This window comes from Pongo pygmaeus, chromosome 3 (assembly GCF_028885625.2).
Source record: "Pongo pygmaeus isolate AG05252 chromosome 3, NHGRI_mPonPyg2-v2.0_pri, whole genome shotgun sequence".
In the NCBI taxonomy this organism is placed as follows: domain Eukaryota; kingdom Metazoa; phylum Chordata; class Mammalia; order Primates; family Hominidae; genus Pongo; species Pongo pygmaeus.
In genome coordinates this window covers 16,943,679-16,962,581 of record NC_072376.2, presented here as the reverse complement: position 1 = coordinate 16,962,581, position 18,903 = coordinate 16,943,679, and the positions used below count along the sequence as shown (strand labels likewise).

The 18,903-nt window shown below is 36.9% G+C and overlaps 1 protein-coding gene across 21 annotated transcripts in view; it reads left to right on the top strand.

Moving 5' to 3' along the window:
* The window catches only part of LCORL (ligand dependent nuclear receptor corepressor like), a 180,249-nt gene that overhangs the window by 104,928 nt on the left and 56,418 nt on the right, over positions 1-18,903 (top strand). For 19 of the 21 annotated variants that reach the window (XM_054485833.2, XM_054485834.2, XM_054485838.2 and 16 more), the window contains one exon: positions 8,933-9,184. In XM_054485833.2, the coding sequence (XP_054341808.1) occupies positions 8,933-9,184 (252 nt within the window). Of the gene's footprint in view, positions 1-8,932; positions 9,185-9,549; positions 18,627-18,903 lie in introns of those variants that run through there. The other 2 variants (XM_054485840.2, XM_063663550.1) reach the window with 1 other exon arrangement.

Sequence of the window (18,903 nt, the reverse complement as noted above, 5' to 3'; positions counted from 1 at the left end):
ATGTTTAAAAACTAAATATTTAAAATAATACAGTGTGACAACTGGAAATCAGATTATCCTCCACCCCAAGGTTTGTTGTTGCTGTGTCATTGTTGTTATTCTTTGTTTAGTGACTTTTCTAAACTAATTCTGTGAAGATAGTATTCTTTGTATTCTGTGCCCACTGACATCTTCACCTCGTTAGCTTAGTGATCAACTAATGATTGAACAGAGGTTTCCTCATATGTCTACAATCGTAAGACTCTCAGTGTTTGCCATGGGGGCTCCGTGTGTCTTGAGGAGGAAGGATGAGAATAGTGCAATTGTTTGTTTCAGTGATTTTTTGTTTTGTTTTGTTTTGTTTTTGTTACCTTGTAGCTTCAGCGCAAAGGAAGAATAGTGCAATTTAAAATGCCATGATAGCTTGCTGTACTTACTGAGATTCAGTTGATTTTGAGATTCAGCTGATTTTCTTGAATAGACATTCCTTGATGGCTATAAGCTTTTGGTTAATTCCCAGAGTTCTTTTGTTTAATGAAGTTACATTCCCCCTCCCACCCTGCAAAACAGCAACAACAACCCGCAAGAGACCCACAACATTAGTGTCAAAACTGGAAGACAACCAGTCACCTTTCTGAAGTATATTTTCCTAGCTGTTTTCCTGATTTAATCTTTGCTCAATAATCATTTCTTAATTTTGGCATCATTTGCTTTCTGTATAGACTGAGAATTTTCAAAACAGTCAAAACCTGCTGTCTCTTTGTTTAACAGTCTATATTAAGCTGTTCTTGCATTGCTATAAAGAAATATCTCAGCCGGCACAGTGGCTCATGCCTGTAATCCCAGCACTTTGGGAGGCCAAGGTGGGCAGATCACCTGAGGTCAGGAGTTCAAGATCAGCCTGGCCAACATGGCAAAACCCCATCTCTACCAAAAATACAAAACTTAGCTGGGCGTGGTGGCAGGCGCCTGTGATCCCAGCTATTCGGGAGGTGGAGGCAGGAGAATCACTTGAACCCAGGAGGCAGAGGTTGCAGTGAGCCAAGATCGTTCCATTGCACTCCAGCCTGGGCGACAGAGTGAGACTCCTTCTCAAAAACAAAAAAAAAAAAACAACTCAGCCTGGCCAACGTGGTGAAACCCCGTCTCTACTAAAAATACAAAAGTTAGCTGGGTGCAGTAGCACATGTCTGTAATCCCAGCTACTCAGGAGGCTGAGGCAGAAGAATCGCTGGAACCCAAGAGGCAGAGGTTGCAATGAGCCGAGATTGTCATTGCACCCCAGCCTGGGTGACAGAGTGAGACTCTGTCTTGAAAAAAGAAAAGAAAAAAAGAAATACCTGAGGCTGAGTAATCTATAAAGAAAAGAGGTTTGGCCAGGCATGGTGGCTCACACCAGTACTTTGTGAGGCCAAGGCAGGCAGACCACTTAAGGCCAGGAGTTTCAGACTGGCTTGGCCAACATGGCAAAACCCAGCCGCTACTAAAAATACAAAACTTAGCTGGGCTTGGAGGCGCATGCCTGTAATCCCAGCTACTCAGGAGGTGGAGACATGAGAATTGCTTGAACCCAGGAGGTGGAGGTTGCAATGAGCCAAGATCATGCCTCTGCACTCCAGCCTGGGTGACAAGAGGGACACTCTCTCTTAAAAAAAAAAAAAAAGACGTTTAATTGGCTCATGCTTTTGCAGTCTGTGAGTCTGTGCAAGCATGACACCAATATCTGCTCAGCTCTGGTAAGGACCTCAGGAAGCTTACAATCATGGCAGAAAGCAAAGCAGAAGCCAGCACATCACATGGCAAAAGAAAAAGAGAAAGTTGGTCCCAGACTTTTAAACAACCAGATCTCACGTGGACTGAGGGAGAACTCACTTATCACCAAGGGGATGGGGCTAAGTCATTCGTGAGGGATCCGCCTCATTATTACCAAAACACCAGTGGTTTGATGTAGGTCTTGATGCTTGCTTCACAGAAAGCCAATCACTGAAAGAACAGTTATTGCCAAGGAGGGCTTTAATCAGTTGCTGCAGCCAAGGAGATGGGCGCTCAGTCTCAAATCCATCTGCCTGACTAAAACTAAGAGTTTATATAGCAGGGGAGAAATGTAACAGTGTGTAAGAAAACAAGAATTAGGGAAGGGGCAAGGACGCAATCATGGTGAATGAGGGATCCATGATGTGGTGCCATCATCTGGTGAGTTTCAGTTCTTTGATACTTTCTTTGAGAGGCCTGAAGGTTCTTTTCTGAGGAAGGAACTCAGATAAAACAAATACAAGTTTCAAGCTTTTTAAGACCAGAAGGGGCAATTTCTGTTTATCAAAAAGAACAGTCTGTGGGGGCAGTTGGGTTGGTTTCACCATGATCCGATCACCTCCCATAAGACCCCAACTTCAACATTCAGAATCACATTTTAACATGAGATTTAGAGGGGACAAACATCTAAACCATATCACAGTTCTTCCTTGAGCTTATCTCTTTCTTTTTGCACTTTAATTAGCAAGAAGAAACCAGGGGCCACCTTTCACACTTTGCTTAGATATTTCCCTAGATAGATCATCCAATTCATTGGACACATTTTCTACTTCCCAAGTTACTGAAGATAATAGTGTTGTGAAACTTTCTCCCAATACATAATTCCAGTAATATTTACCTCATTTTTCTAGAAGTTCTTACTCTGCAGCCTTCTTAAAGGCTGTGGCTATTAACAGCTTATTGAAGTTACTTCAGCCTTTCATTAATACTATTCCCAAAGGCCACTTCCTGGTTCAAAAGTGGCACCTACCTTTTCAGTTTTTTATTACAGCAGCATCCCACTAATATGCACCAAAATCTATATTATTTATGACTCTATAACAAATTACTTTCAAAATTCAGTTTCAAACAACAGACATTTATTATTTCATATTTTCTCTGGGGTCAGGAACCTGAGAATTGCTCAGCTAGTTGGTTTTGGCTCACTTGTTCATGAGGCTACAATCAAGGAGTGAGCTGGGTTGTGGTCATAGGAGATTTGATTGCTGTAGAATGTCTTGCAAGTCCGCACATTTGGCTGCTTGCAGGAGGCTTCCGTCTTTCTTCACATGAGCCACCTCATGGGACTGCTCATAGTTATGGCTTTCTCTGGAGTGAGTGATGAGAGAGAGAGAGAGATGAAGGGATAGATAAATGAAAGGGAGAAGGAGATAGAGGAGGAGGGAAACGGAAGGGGAGAAAGAGAAAATGAGGGGAGAAGGAGGGCAAAAGAGAAAACAACCAAGAGCATCAATGTTCATCAGTGTCCAGTATGAAAACTTCATTCATTTATAACATAATCTCCAAAGTGACAAATAGTTTGACAGTACGCTATTGGTTACACAGACCACCCATAATACAACATGGAGGCTAAGAGGGTATTGCACAGCAGTGTTATATCAGGAGGCAGGAATTATTGAGGACCATCTTGAAGCAGCAGCCACACAGGTCTTTTTAAATTAGTTAACTTTGGAAAGTGAAGAAATAAGGCAAAAAATAATTGTTCTTGTCTGATAGGGGGCAGTAAACCCTATTTCCGGGTGGCAACATTCTTCTAGGCAAATATTTACTACTAGCCTGATCCTTGTAAAAATTTGAGTTTACAATTCCTAACCTACATCTAGATCTTCGGTTATTTGCTTTTTTGTAGTTATGACAACTTGTGCAAGTGATTTAAGAGGCTGACTAACCAGTCAGCAGCTGAGAAGCATTCTCTTTGTCTGTCTGTCTGTTTTTCTCCCTCTCTTTTGCCAGGTCCTTTGGTCTCACACATGGACTTATTCCACAATATAGTATAAAGGGACAAAAAGTGAGTGGGTGAATAAAACAGAGTAGCACTGTGTATTGTGCTTTAAACTTTGCTCTAAATTCAGTCCTAAAGTATAGCCCTAGTCACATGATATGGGTCTAATAATGTCTGTCCTTTATGGCAGATATAATGATATTGAATTGATAAAGTGATGATGTTAGTAATACAATTCAGGACAGTTAACTAAAATACCTAAAAGTAAAGCTGGTTTCTCCTTTAAATACATAATGCAAAGCAAGATTAGATTTGAAAAAAGGTGAAGAAGGATGTTCATAGAAGCCTTCAAAGATTTCTAAAGATAATCATCAAGCACTGGTATATCTTTGAAATCCTATGTGCAACATGGATATTTCTTGTTTTGATAATGCACTTTAGTTAGCTAATATAATCTAGTTTGGACCAAAAAAGTATCACATGGGTTTATAAAGTATGTCTTTTATATTTTTCCAGTTATGAAGTTAACAAATATTAGGGGACTTTAAAAAGTTCATGGAAAAATGAAATTCAAAGATAGAAATAAAAAACACAAAGTTTATTTCTCAACATAAGCTCCATCCAATTCAAGACACTTTTGTAAGCAAGGATACCAGCTGTTTAGTCCATGCTGGAAAGAACTGGGAATTTAACCATGTCAATGCAATTTTTTTACATTATTAACTGAAGAAAAATGGGTGACCTTTAAAGTTTTTTTAAGATTAGGAAACAAAAAAATTAGAAGGCATCAAATGAGGACTGTAAGGTGGATGCTTGATGATTTCCCATCATAACTCTTGCCAAATTGCCCTTGTTTGATAAAGGGAATGAGCAAGAGCATTATTGTGGAGGACTCCCTGGTGAAGCTTTCCTGGGCATTTTTCTGCTCAAGCTTTGGCCGCCTTTCTCAGAACACTCTTATAATAAACAGACATTATTTCTTTGGGCCTCCAGAAAGTCAAATGCAAAATGCCTTGAACATTCCAAAAAACTGTTGCCATAACCTTTGCTCTTAACCAGTCTGCTTTGGCTTTGACTGGACCACTTCCACCTCTTGATAGCCATTGCTTTAATTGTATTTTATCTTCAGGATTATATTGGTAAAGCCATGTTTCATCACCTTTTACAATTCTTTGAAGACATGCTCTGAATCTTGAACCCACTGGTTTAAATTTTTCATTGAAAGCTGTGCTGTTGTCTGCCACTGATCTGGTCGCAATGGTCTTGGCACCCATTGAGTGGAAATCTCAGCTTTAATTTTTGAGTCAGAATTGTGTAAGCTAACATCCGTCAAGATGTCTATGGTGTTGACTATCATTCCTGTTGTTAATCACCAGTCCTCTTCAATTGGGATGCAAAGAAAATGGATTTTTGTCCTCACAAATTGATGCAGATGTTCTGTCACTGAGGGCTTTATCTTCAGCATCATCTCATCCTTTAAAATGAGTTGTCCATTTTTTTTGACCCCTGAACTTTTTATTGGCCTCCTCCTCCCCAGAGGGGACCCTGCTTCTGCTGGCTTAATGTTTTAGAACTTTGGTGTCATTGGTCTCAGGCACCACTTTGCCATCCACTGTCCGGTGGCTGGTGGTCTTTTGGATGGTTTGCATGGAATTGCTGCTGTCCAGGGCATCACCAAGATTGAAGTCCTCGCCGTCTTCCAGCAGGTGTCGATCTTAGCCTCCAGCTTGACCTTGATGTTTGGCAGGACCTCGTACTCCTGGGCCGGTGCTGCCTCTCTGCCTGGGTCTGTGCCAGCTCCGACTCCAGGTGCAGGAGGAGCCCATTGAGCTACTCCATCTGCAGGGCATAGCAGGCCTCCACCTCCCTCAGGCCATTCTCCAAGCTGGCCTTCAGATTTCTCATCGAGTCCAGGTCCATCTCCAAGGACTGGACTGTAAGTCTCAGCTCCATGAGCACCATCTCAGCAGCTCCAATTCCGGCAGACTGTGTGGTGATCACTGTGGTGCTTTCCTTAATCTGCTGAGACCAGTAACCTGTCTAACTCCTGTCGGTTCTTCTGAGCCAGCTCGTCGTATTGGGCTCAGATGTCTGCCATGATCTTGGCAAGGTCCTGAGATTTGGTGGCATCTACCTCTGCAGTCACTCTAGAGCTGGCAATCTGGGCTTGTAGGCCTTTTACTTCCTCTTCATGGTTCTTCATGAAGAGCAGCTCCTCTTTGAGAGCCTCGATCTGTGTCTCCAGCTGCAGCCAAGTGACATTGGTTTCATCAGTGACCTTGCAGGAGCCCATAATGTTGCTCTCCACAGACTGGCGCACAGCCAGCTTTGTCTCATACTTGACTCTAAAGTCATCAGCAGCAAGACGGGCATTGTCGATCTGCAGAACGATGCGGGCATTGTCCACAGTATTTGTGAAAATCTGAGCCCTCACGTCCTTGATGGTCTTGAAGTAATGGCTCCAGTCTCTGACCTGGAGTCCCATCTTCTCCAGGTGCCCCCAGATTTTGGTCTCTAGCTTCTAGTTCTTGGTCTCCAGGCTCCTCACTCTGTCCAGGTAGGAGGCCAAGCTGTCATTCAGGCTTTGCATGGTCTGGCCATTCAGACTTTGCATGGTCTCCTCCTCGTTCTGGATGCTTCCCTTTCCTGCCAAACCCCCCCGGCCATCCCCACGGCCAGGTCCCCGAACCTCAAGCTGCCCTGGAAGCTGGTGGAGCAGGACACGGAGATCAGGGAACCAGAGCTCCCGGCACCTGCATAGACGCCAGCCACGCTGCTGACCAGCCAGGCACCGTAGCTGGGCGCTTGGACGGAGTCCAGGAAACAGTAGCTGGTGGAGAAGGTGGAGCAAGTGGTGAAGCTCATGCTGTCCAGGGAGGAGAGTGAGAGGACAGGACTCAGACTTTGCCAACGACCAAGTTATCCATTTTTAAACTGCTGATTTCTTTAGGCCATTATCCTCATAAGCTTTTTCAAAATTACCAGTGATTTTACCATTCTTCCACCCAAGCTTTACCGTGTAGTTAATATTTGTTCTTGCTTCAATTTTAGCAGAACTCATGTTGCTCTGATACTGGATGTTTTCAAACTGATGTCGTATCCTTCTTAGTGCCTCAAACTAGATGCTGTTTACACATGTTATAACAAGTTAGTAGTTTATTTTGGTGCAAAAAATTTTTGAAATCTATGCATAGGTTTTTTATAATATGTGTTTTCCATGAACTTTGAAGACCCCTCGTATTTTTACTTATTTGCCATTTGGTGATTTAAATAAAATATAAGTGCTCAGCCTGCATCTTTTTTTTTTTTTGTCGTATTATTTCTACTAACAGCTAACATTTACTGGACTATTAATATGCCAAGTACAGAGTTAAGTATTTTATCTACAATCTCATATAATCCTTACAGCATCCAGTGAGCAAGCCCCATAAATAGTATCCCAGGTTCTATTATTACTTCTGTCTTAATGAATGTAGAAACTGAGGCATGGAGAGAATATGTAATTAGCCTAAGTTCATAAAGATGACTAAGATCCCAAACTATAGCTAGGTCGTTTACGCCACTGCCCCAAAACGAATAATGTCCCTCTTTCCTATCAGGTTCTAAACAAACAATGGAAGTGAAGGCTAAAATTGTATTTTTCTTATAGGCCCATAATTTCCTCTTTCAGATGTTTTTTAGAATTCAAAATTATTTGTTTTGAAACAGGTAATACAGTGTTTTGTAATATCTCCAACAAGTCTGAGATAGCACCCTGTGATCAAATGTATTGACAGTTATGCAGGACCAGCTTATATCAGCTTAAGTCATGTTTTGCTACCAAATGTGACAATAGCTGCGGTGAGAGTGGGTTTGTTGCCTCTCCTCACCTCCAAATAGTATAGTTTGAAAGCTTCTTGTATTTTAGAGCCATGGACCAATTAATGATAGATGCTGGTTGGAAGACGTCTCTTTAAGTCTTTTAGACAAGTATTTTAACTAATACTGAAACACAAAACTAGGGAGACTTACCACTTCAGTCTCTGACAGCCATGGATCAGAGAAGGCCTATTCACATAACACGGATCTACCTGAGTAAGGGTTTAGACATTTAAGGAGTAGAGAACTAGTATCTCTACAAGTAGGCCCATTTCTAAGAGGAAAAAGTATATCCCTACTCAAAAAACAAGTGTCTCTAGTCATCTTTCCCAATTTACCAATCACCTTACATCTAAAGGGGCAGAGTAAATAAAGGGAATGGAGCCAGACCAGAAATGTGTGTATAAAAGCCACCACCCCAATACTAAATCTCTGTATCACTATTGTACACTGTGTATATAAGTGATCTGTTCTTATCCCACACTTCTTACTATAAAATCATTCAGTTGTTTTACCAACTATATAAGTTTCAGACAGAGTTGTATTATTACTGTTGAACTTTATTATAGTTGTACTTGATCAAAATGTTTTGGTTAAAACTCTCAATGATATTCTCATTTTACAGAATTATCTTAGGATATCCATGCTGAAATATTTAGAAGTAAATTGTCATTATTCTGCAGTTTCAGTGGTTCTACAAATAAAAATAAAGTAAAAAGAAAGCTAATTTGGCAGACTAGTAACAGTTCTTGAATATTAGTGGAAGCTATGTCATTGTACTATTCTTTCATTTTTTATTATCAAAATTTTTCTATATAAAAAATCGAGGAAAGAAAATCCTTGATGATGAAATTCAGGATATATATGAAATGCACATTTTATAGAATTGAAGAATTTAATGGATACAGAATTATAAGAATTTAGACGTTTTCCTAGTTAATGCATGCACATTGTATATTAGGATAAAAATTGGTTACTTATACAATTTATGTTCACATACTGAGTGTTTTAATATCTAGTAAAATATCTGAATGAATATTAAAACTCTTGAGAATAAGTTGTTCTGCTTCTATGTCTACTTCTTTATCTGTATTTTAGTTTGGGACCAGAAAATGTTTAATTGTAAGAAATAATTAAATATGCCACATTTTTGGTTGATGTATTATTATAAAGCTGATTAAATCTACATAGCTTTTATTGCTAATTCCCAGAAAACATTGGCAGTTATGGACTGATGCTAAAAGACTTCTGAAGTTATTAATTTGTAATAAAAATAAATTTAAATGTTGGTGATTTGCATTTCTTTTTTTAAAATGATTATTATATTTATTTCTTCCCTAGATCTTCCTCAGAACTGTGATCCTAACATTCCCCTAGTTGCTCAGGAATTAATGAAAAAGATGATACGCCAATTTGCGATTGAGTACATTTCAAAAAGTGGTAAAACTCAAGAGAATAGAAATGGTTCAATTGGACCAAGTATAGTATGTAAAAGTATCCAAATGAATCAAGCAGAAAACTCCCTTCAGGAAGAGCAGGAAGGCCCCTTAGACCTCACTGTGAATCGAATGCAAGAACAAAATACTCAGCAAGGTAAGATTTTTTGTGTGCATGTAATATATAATTTGATGTTTTATATCGTTAAATGTATATTTATAACTTTTTATATTCATAGGGAAATTTATTTTGGATGTAATATGACTTTTAATTTGCTTATGTAATATGTGCTGGAGAGAAGTACGTATTTACAGCTTTTGTACTTGCATCTTTGTTTATAAAAGAGAAAATCTGAGTTGCTCTCAACTCCTTTTGCAATAAAGTGTATCCTAATAAACAGCTTAAAAATAAAGCATATAAACAAAGGATATAAATAAAGAGATGTTTATAAGAAATAATTATTTTTATAGTGGACAGCTGAAAACAGTAAGCACTTGCTTGTTCATTTTTTTTGTATTTAGGTGAGAAAAAAATAGATTATTTATCTTCCAGTTGTTTATAATGTAACTTGGAACAGAGGAAATGGAATATCTGTGACAAATATAATGTTATCATGTAACTAACTATATGGAGAAACATTTGTCATAAGGAACCTGAATGATGAAGACCGTGTTGGACTTATAGAGTTTAATTAAAAGAGAACCGTAACTTCACAGAGGAAAAGCAAGAAGAAGAGCCTTTTAAGTGTGTGCGAAGGACTTAAGTGTTTATCAGAACAAAGGACAATTTAGGTAGCTTTTGTTAATATGGACTAGGAATAGTATTGTCAGTCTTTGAAGCCATAAGAAAAAAGTCATCATTAAATTTGATTCCAGAAGGCAGTGAGTGATGTTAGTTTGGGGCTGTTAAGAAGAATATACTAGTTAGGCCAGGCGCGCTGGCTCACGCCTGTAATCCCAGCACTTTGGGAGGCCAAGGCGGGTGGATCACCTGAGGTCGGGAGTTCAAGACCAGCCTGACCAACATGGAGAAACCCCGTCTCTACTAAAAATACAAAATTAGCCGGGCGTTGTGGCACACGCCTGTAATACCAGCTACTCGAGAGGCTGAGGCGGGAGAGTTGCTTGGATCCAGGAGGCAGAGGTTCCAGTAAGCCGAGATCATACCATTGCACTCCAGCCTGGGCAACAAGAGCAAAACTCTGTCTCTTAAAAAAAAAGAAGAATATACTAGTTAGTGTTTGAAGATACAGTCTTTTCAGTGTGTAAATCAGATTAAAATTTAGAGGGGCTGAAATATGGGAATAATTTTTCCTTTTTTGTTCCCTAATACTAGGTTGCAAGTATTTATGTGACAATATCTGACAAATTTTAAGATAATAGCTTATAAGATAGAGAAAGAAATGTCAAAAGATAACTATGATATCACATGGGTGTCCAACCTTTTGGCTTCCCTGGGCTACATTGGAAGAAGAGTTGTGTTGGGCCACACATAAAATACTCTTAACACAGACTACAGCTGATGAGCTTTAAAAAGCCGGTGGGGGGGTTCCCTGTGTTATTTTTATGATATCTGCCACCACAGATAAGTAAAAAAAAATCCTCTCAATCAGAGGGTTGGACACCTGTGAAGGCTTAAGGAAAAAAATATCAGTACATAGAATTTTGGAACTCAGGAAAATAGAGGATTTTTAGAATTTTTTTATTTGCTTTTCCATGCCTTATATTCCCTTATATCTCCTCTCCTTTTGGGGATTTCTGAAGAGACTAGAACATAGGCTTTGGTATGTGACAGACTAGTGGTTGAAATCCCAGCTCTGCTGCTTACTTAAGTTACTTGAACAAGTAATGTTACCTGTCAGACTTTTAATTTCTTCAATTGTAATTTGGCCATAATAATAATGGACCCATTGGAACAATGTGAGAATTAAATATTTAGTAACAAACTCATGAAAGATTCTCAAATACTACTCTCACCGTACTCTCTACCTCCCATTCCTTATCACCACAGAAGGAGCCTTAGAAGTAACGTGATAGTGATCTATAAATACTTGTATGGCTGTTACAGGAACATAGGACTGAGTTTTCTGTGAATGGTCCAATGAGTTGAGTTAGCATCACTAGCTAGAGGTTAGAGGGAAACAGATTTCAGGTCTAGATAAGAAAGAATATTTCTAAGGAAATTGCTAAGGAAAGAAGGAATGATTCCCTGATTGCCTCATCATTGGAGGTATTGAAAAGCATCAGATGAGTGGTTAGAATAGATGGCATTTTGGCCGGGCATGGTGGCTCACACCTGTAATCCCAGCACTTTGGGAGGCCGAGGTGGGTGGATCACGAGGTCAAGAGATCGACATCCTGGCCAACATGGTGAAACCCCGTCTCTACTAAAAATACAAAAATTAGCTGGGCGTGGTGGCACATGCCTGTAGTCCCAGCTATTCGGGAGGCTGAGGCAGGAGAATCACTTGAACCCGGGAGGCAGAGGTGGCAGTGAGCCAAGATCACGCCACTGCACTCCAGCCTGGCAACAGAGCAAGACTCTGTCTCAAAAAAAAAAAAAAGGCATTTTAAAAGTAAATTTCCAGTCCTTAGATCTTTGATTCTATGAAGCTAGGTGGCAAGACAGATCCATGTATATGTAGAACACAAGTCATGTAATTATTTAAATTATTGTAGTAGTCTAAACAAAATGCAAAAATACGTGAAAATCCTGAGATTGGAAAGAGTAGTGATAGTGGATATAAATCTATAACTAGTCTTCTTGATAATTTTAAGTTTTTGGATGACTTCTTGTCATATGTGATTCTAGTCTTCTTGAGGATAGAAATCATTTAGTTTAATGTGGTTTGAGGTATAGAGGGCGAGGGGAAGAGTGATGGTAGATGAAGCTAAAGAAGTAGGTAGGGACCAAATTTTGACTTTTCTTGGGGTCATAGGAAGCTACCAGACTGAGAGTAACAAGATCAGATTTTCTTTTATGAAACCATTCTGCCATGGTATGGATTGGTAGTTTCTTAAAATTTGTCTACTTGCACACCAAACAAGGAAAAATGAAGCACATACCCTTTGATGCATTTGTGTGTACATATGGATGTGTGTATATGTACCCACTAACACAGTATGTGTACTAATCTTTCTATAAATATTTTAGGATTTAAATAAAGATGTTATAAACAATTTTTAAATGTCTCGCTAATCATGATGACTTCACTGCCAGTATCTTATTGAATGATAATATACTTTAGAAGAGTTTCATTAACAGTGATAGAAAGTATAAACCCGTATTTCCATAGCTTCCTTAAGAATTTAACCTTTTTTTGGCCTGATTTCACTGTTTTTACTTCATAGTATAGTCAATGAAGAGCTCATACTAGTGGTAGCAGTGTCAATTATGCCTTTTTATATGTTGCTATTTGCTAGTGCTTACATTTTTCATATTGTTCTCATTCTGTAATTTTTTAACAATACTCATTTAAGCCAGTTATTTATTTGCTGAGTTATTTTATTCAAATTAGATGACAATCCATAAATCCAATAGATAATCTATCCATAAATGATGTAGGTACATTTAAGGATAGTATAAAGCATAAGTTTATGAAATTCTCCATGCCAAATGGTTTTATAGGTAACTTTATATATACTCTTAAAGCAACAGATAATTCCTATTTTGTGCTTTCCTTTTTTTCTACTGTTTCAAAGAGTAGAAAAAAGAAGAAATGTTGGTGTAATCTTGATACCAAAACCAGACAAAGATAGCAAAAGAAAGAAATATTTCAACTTACAAACCTAGATGCAAAAATCCTTAATAAATATTAGCAAATTCAGTAAAGTGAGGTATAAGAACGTAATAAATAATGACTAAGGAGGCATGGATGATTAAGCATTTGAAAACTTTTCTTAATTTTCTAAATTAAAAATTATATCCTAATAGATACAAAAAAATTATTCTACAAAAGCTGACATATTTATGATAAAAAGGGCTTACCAAAGAATAATAGATGGGCACTTCCACTACCAAAGACATTATAACCTAAAGATTTAAAATAAAAGATAACACAAAAAATGCACACTATCATCAGTTTTAAACATTTGATGAGAGGTCCTTACTCAGCCACCCAATCAGAAAATCTAGTTTTAAAAAAGTTACATTTGCAATAGCTGCAACAACAGGAAAAACAGTGAAATGCCTAAGAATGAAATGGATAAACTATATCAGGTCTTATGGAGAATATTATAAAAATATATTGAAGGAAGTAAAAGAACACCAGCAAAATGAATGATTATACTTTAAATGAATGTGAGGACTGATGCTTACAGATTCAATGTTATTCCAGGCAGAATTCTGACAGGATTTATTGTTAAATGTGGCTTGCTGATCCTAAAATTTGCAAGCAAGACTTAAAGAGCCAAGAATAACCACGTCAAGGTGGTAAATAAAGTCTTGCTAAACGTAGCAGCATTTATTAAGTGCAGTAATTAAAACAGGGTGCTATTGGCCAGGATAAAAATAAGTAGGACAGATCAGTAAGCCCAGAAGCTCCCAAACATTAGTGGAATCTTAGTGCAAGACAGAAATGTCATTATGAATCACGGGGAAAGATACCGTATTCATCAATAGTTCCAGGGCAATTGATTACCCAAAATGGGGTTAAGGGGCGGATCCCTACCTTACACCACTCATAAAAGTAGTTCTAGTTGGATTTAAAAGCTAAATGTGAAAAGCAAAACTAAAAGAGAGGAAATTATAGGATAATATCTTAATTCAAAATAGGGAAGAAGTTCTTAAAATGCAAGAATCACAGTCCATACAACAATTTTGTATATTTGACTATACTCAAATCTAAAACTTAAGTATAAAGTCACTGAAGAAAGTGAAATGTCAAGCCTCATCTGTAACTGATGTATCTAGCAAGCATTCAGCTAACAAAACTACAGCCAGTGAGACAGACAACTGATAAGAAAAACAGGCAAAGACAAGTCTCAGAAGAAGATATTGGAATAGGCAAATAAGCACAGAAAAAGATACTTATAAGAATATCTTGCCTAGCCTCCTTCTCTATATAGGATTCTTTTATTGTATTATAAGAGATGGTAATTCGGCCTCTGAGTGAATAAGTATTTACCGAAAATCTTTGACAACTCTAATAGTTAAGCTCATATCTATGAAGAATATACTCATTGTTTTATATTTTTTCATCTGCAACAGCGTTTTACTTTACTGTAAATACTTGTAAAAATTATTATGTCTCCAAGACTTCCCGTTTCCATGATAACCTTTAGGGTTTTCTTCCGTCTTGTTTTGTTTTTCTTTCTGCAACAATATGAGAAACTCTAGTCCTTTGACATAGTAATGCTGTAAATGTTAGTTGAAACTATTAGGTTTCTTCAAATGTCTGTTTACTATACAAATCTTTTCAACTTCCTTAATTGTTCTTCATAAGTCAGTTTCCATCTTCCTCATTGTCATTGCCTTCTCTTTCACAAACTCTACACTCACTTAAAATATGATTACCCTGAGGAAAACATGCCTTTTTTCCTCTCCATTGTACTTTCTATCATTTTAAATTTCAAATATTTGAGGATATTTCTTTGGACATTTTAAATTATTTAGATTTGTATAAACACTCTGAGCCTCAGAAACTGGTAGAAAGGTGAGGCAGGCATTGCCCATACCCAGGATTCTTTTTTGTCCTGGTACATTGAGTTAAGAAACAGATATAAATAACATTAGTGTGTCAAGTATGTATTTTTTAAATATCAGTTTTAATCTAGGGCCAGAGTAAAAACTCCTAAATTCCAATGTACAAGAAGAAATTTGCAACTTAGAGACCTTTATCATTACTGTAACAATTATGAAGCATAGGCAATCCTATACAGAACAAGATCAGATTGGGCAGAGATGGAATACTTCATTAACTTTGTTAATGCAGTTTTCTACCATAAAATCCAATGAGTATTCTGGTAGAACTTTCATTATAGTAAACCTCTCAATGCATTGTAATTGTTTGCATGTTTATCTGCCTTTGGGAGCAGGAAACTTGTCTTTTTTCACTTTTGTGTCTCCACTGCTTGGTATGGTACACAGTATATTGGATTTATTTATTAAAAATCTTCACCATCCTCAAATGCCACAGATAACTAAAATGAAGGTTGAGACTTGACCATTGCATTTAGGGTGTTTCTGCAGTGAAATTTTCCATTTTAAACATTTTGGTTGGAAAATATTCTGAAATATACTTTTTAATACTTTTTAAAATGCCATGTGGAACATTGTGTCATGATAATGGACATTAACTATTGTACCACCATGTAATGATTTGAAAATTTTAGGATTATTTTCTCTTAATTAGCAAGAGATGAGTAAGTCTTTTTTTAATTACTTCAAAATGTTATCAGTAGGGTAAACTTTGGAATCCATAACTTCTAGTTTAAATTTCTTTTTAACAAATTATGTATAGGACTAATACTAAGTAGGCTTCAAGTGACTATTCGAGAGACTATATTGAATAAAATATATGAATTTCAGCCGCATATTTAGTTGTCATTAAGTATCCTTTGTTGCTGCTGCCACCACCACTGTTGTGCTTTCTTGGCTGTGATTAAGGTAGGTGTTACTATGTGTAAGAGAGTCACGTATAGTTTTATGATGTTATGTATGCTTAATTATGTGGTTTATAAATTAAGTTTTGTAATTCTGTTTGGAAATCACCAGTTTTTAAAGTTCAGTTCAAAAAAATTTCTATGTCCACTAATGAAATTGTCTATTTTGTTTTTCTATGCCGAGCTTTTGTTTTCTGTGGCTAAAAACGTGGAAGAAAATGTTATATTCCATGCTTGGGAAGATGCCATGTTTTAGTCAACCTGAAAAATAAAACATATGTCTAGATGGTTCTGTGTCCCTTCTAATCTAACCTCCTCTGACTGCAGGGATAGAAGAAACAGGTGATACTTTAAAATTCCAGATCTAGGCCTACGCTCTCTTGCTGAAAACTCTTTAATGGCTTCATATTGCCCTTTAGATAACGTCTAAAATCCTAAACTCTAGGAACCAGCCCCTCCCCACCTATCCAGCCACATCTTGTGTCTCTTTTTCTTTAGTCTTCATGTTGGCTTTTTCTCATTTTCTTAAATATGTCATACACTCTCAGAACCTCAGAACATTACAAAAAAGCTACCTTCTACCCCCAACCAGTTTTTTTTGTAAATACATAGTACTTTTTTTTCCAGGTCTCCTTTTAAACATTACTTTCTTAGGAAAACCTCCTCCACACCTCCCATATTGGATGTACACAGACACACACATTGATATTCTTATTCTTACTCGTATTTAGTTTGGGGTTCTTACAGTATTTTTATATAATATCCTATATTGTTTTGTAGCATTTGTTACCCCTGTAATTATTTGTTTCAACCATCTTATCTGCTGTTTATTTGTCTTGTTATGCTTTTTTTTCCTCCTTATTTTCTTTTGGATTGGGTTTCCTCACTTTTCTTTCTTTGCTTACTTTGAAGTTATATACTCTACTGCTATTAAGTTTGTAGTTACCTTAGAAGGTTTTAAAGGTATAGTTAATATAAGAAATTTAGAGTCACCTGCCCTGACACTTACAGCTATATTCAGTGCTGTGTTTCCCTTCTTGTGACATCACAACTTAAATGCAGCCATTTGTTTTATATCATCAATTTTTGTTGAGAATTACATACATGATTATCATCTCTTTTGCTTATCATTTCTTCTTATATTTCACATGTTCTTCTGGGATCAGACATTCCTTAAATAAGGGTTTGTTGGTAGTAAACTCTCAGGGTTGTTTTTTTTTTTTTTTTTTTTTCATTTTCTTTTTCACTTTCATTCTTAAAAGATGTTTTCTCTAGGTACATAATTATCTGTTTGGTACGATTGTTGTGACTGCCAACTAATAGTCTTTTCTTTATAGGTAACTTTACACACTACTTTTGGGCTCTCTCTCGCTCTTTCTCTCCCTGTTTTGTTTATGGTATTCCGCAGGTTGTCTTGGATATGTTTGGAAGCAGATTTCTTTTTTTTTTTCTTCATATAAGCCACAGAATATATTTAATTCAGATTAAACATGAAACTAGAATAATGTTCTGTCTTTATCAAGTAGCAGTTACATTTTTTTTTTAAAAAAAAAGAACAATACATTTCTGTCTACATTCTGGCAATCCAACAAGGCAGCATGGGCCACAAGCAGTTTGATGAGGTGACAGGGGAAGCAGATTTCCTTTCTTTATTCTACTTAAGAGTTGTATGTTTCCTAAAACTAAGGAGAAATCTCATCAATTGTGGACATTTTTCAGCCATTATCTGTTCAAATATATTTTTACTCTCACTTTTATTTCCTGTCAAAATCCATTGAGACATATTTTGGATCTTCTTATTTTATCCTCCCTACCTCTTCCTTTTCACATTTTCCATCTCGTTGTTTCTGTGTAATATCATGATTAGTTTATTCAGAAATATTTCCCAATTTACTAATTCTCTTTCAAGCTATTTTAATCACGATTTAACCTGTGTCTTGAGTTTCTAATTTGTCATTATACTTTTCATTTCCAGAAGTTAATTGTTACTTTTTCCAAATAGCCTGTCAGCATGCCCATAATTTTACAAAAGAATCACTAAGCAAGATATCAGAAGTGACTGAGAGGGTTATTTTAGATAAGATCGTTCAGGAAGACCTCCATAAAGAAGTGAGTTTGAGCTGAGACTTGAATAATGAGAGGAAGTCCTCCATATGAAGATCTAAGGTCGGGGCATTTAAGTCAGAAGAAATATCAAATATAAGTACAAAATATCAAAACTCAGGGCAGGAATGTATCAGATATATTTGAGGAACTGTATGGAAATTGTCTCAGTCAGGTGAAAACCAAGAGATTGTTCAAAGCTTTTTTAATAAGGTGAGATTATAGGATGTGAAGAAATAAAATTGTTACAGTATATATAAGCTGGATTTTTCTTTTTTTCTGTTTTGTAAAGAATGTCATTTTTTTTTAAAAGTGCACTTTTTAAATTCAGAAGTTCCATAAATGCTACTATCTAAAATGTCACTTGACTAACTTAATTATTAGGTATATAAAGCAAAAAGAAAAAGAAAAAAGAAATTAATGTCCTCTGTTGCCGTTCAGTTTTTTACAAAAATTTGTTATATGGGTTAAGTATTCCTTATCTGAAATGCTTGGGACCAGAAGTGTTTCAGATTTTGGATTTTTATCTTATTTTGGAATATTTGCATGTACATAGTAAGATATCTTGTGGATGGGGCCCAAGGCTAAACGGAAAATTCATTTGTTTCATATACACCTTATACAAGCAGTCTGAAAGTAATTTTATATCATATTTTAAATAATTTTGTGCATGAAGCAGTTTGTGTTAAGTACTCATATGATATAAAGTTGGTCACCAACCCTGTGGGTTTCCAAGTGTCAATTCTCGGTTTTTTCTTTTCCCTTGTAATTTCTCCAAGTATTCTCTCCCCAAAGAGATAACTTTTGTACCTACTTTATAACCTTGAAGTTATCAATATGCCAAAATTGGGTTCTTATGCCCAGTTGTAATAAAGCTGATATTTTGTATTTAATCTTCCTCTTGGTTTTCTGTTACATTAAGAACAAAATTTACATTTCTTTTAATGACTTAGTTCTGCCAAGATTTTGTTCCTGCCTACCACTCTGGACTTGTTCCGTTTCCTTCTCTTCTGGCCTAGGTGTAAGTCACACTGTCTACGTCTGACACTTGCCAAGCCCACTCTACTTCAGGGCCTTCATCATTGCTGATCCCTTTGCCTGGGTTACTCTGCCTTCACATATTCTTGGTTTTTTTTGGCTTGCCCCCTGTTCATCATTTCTGTCTTAGCT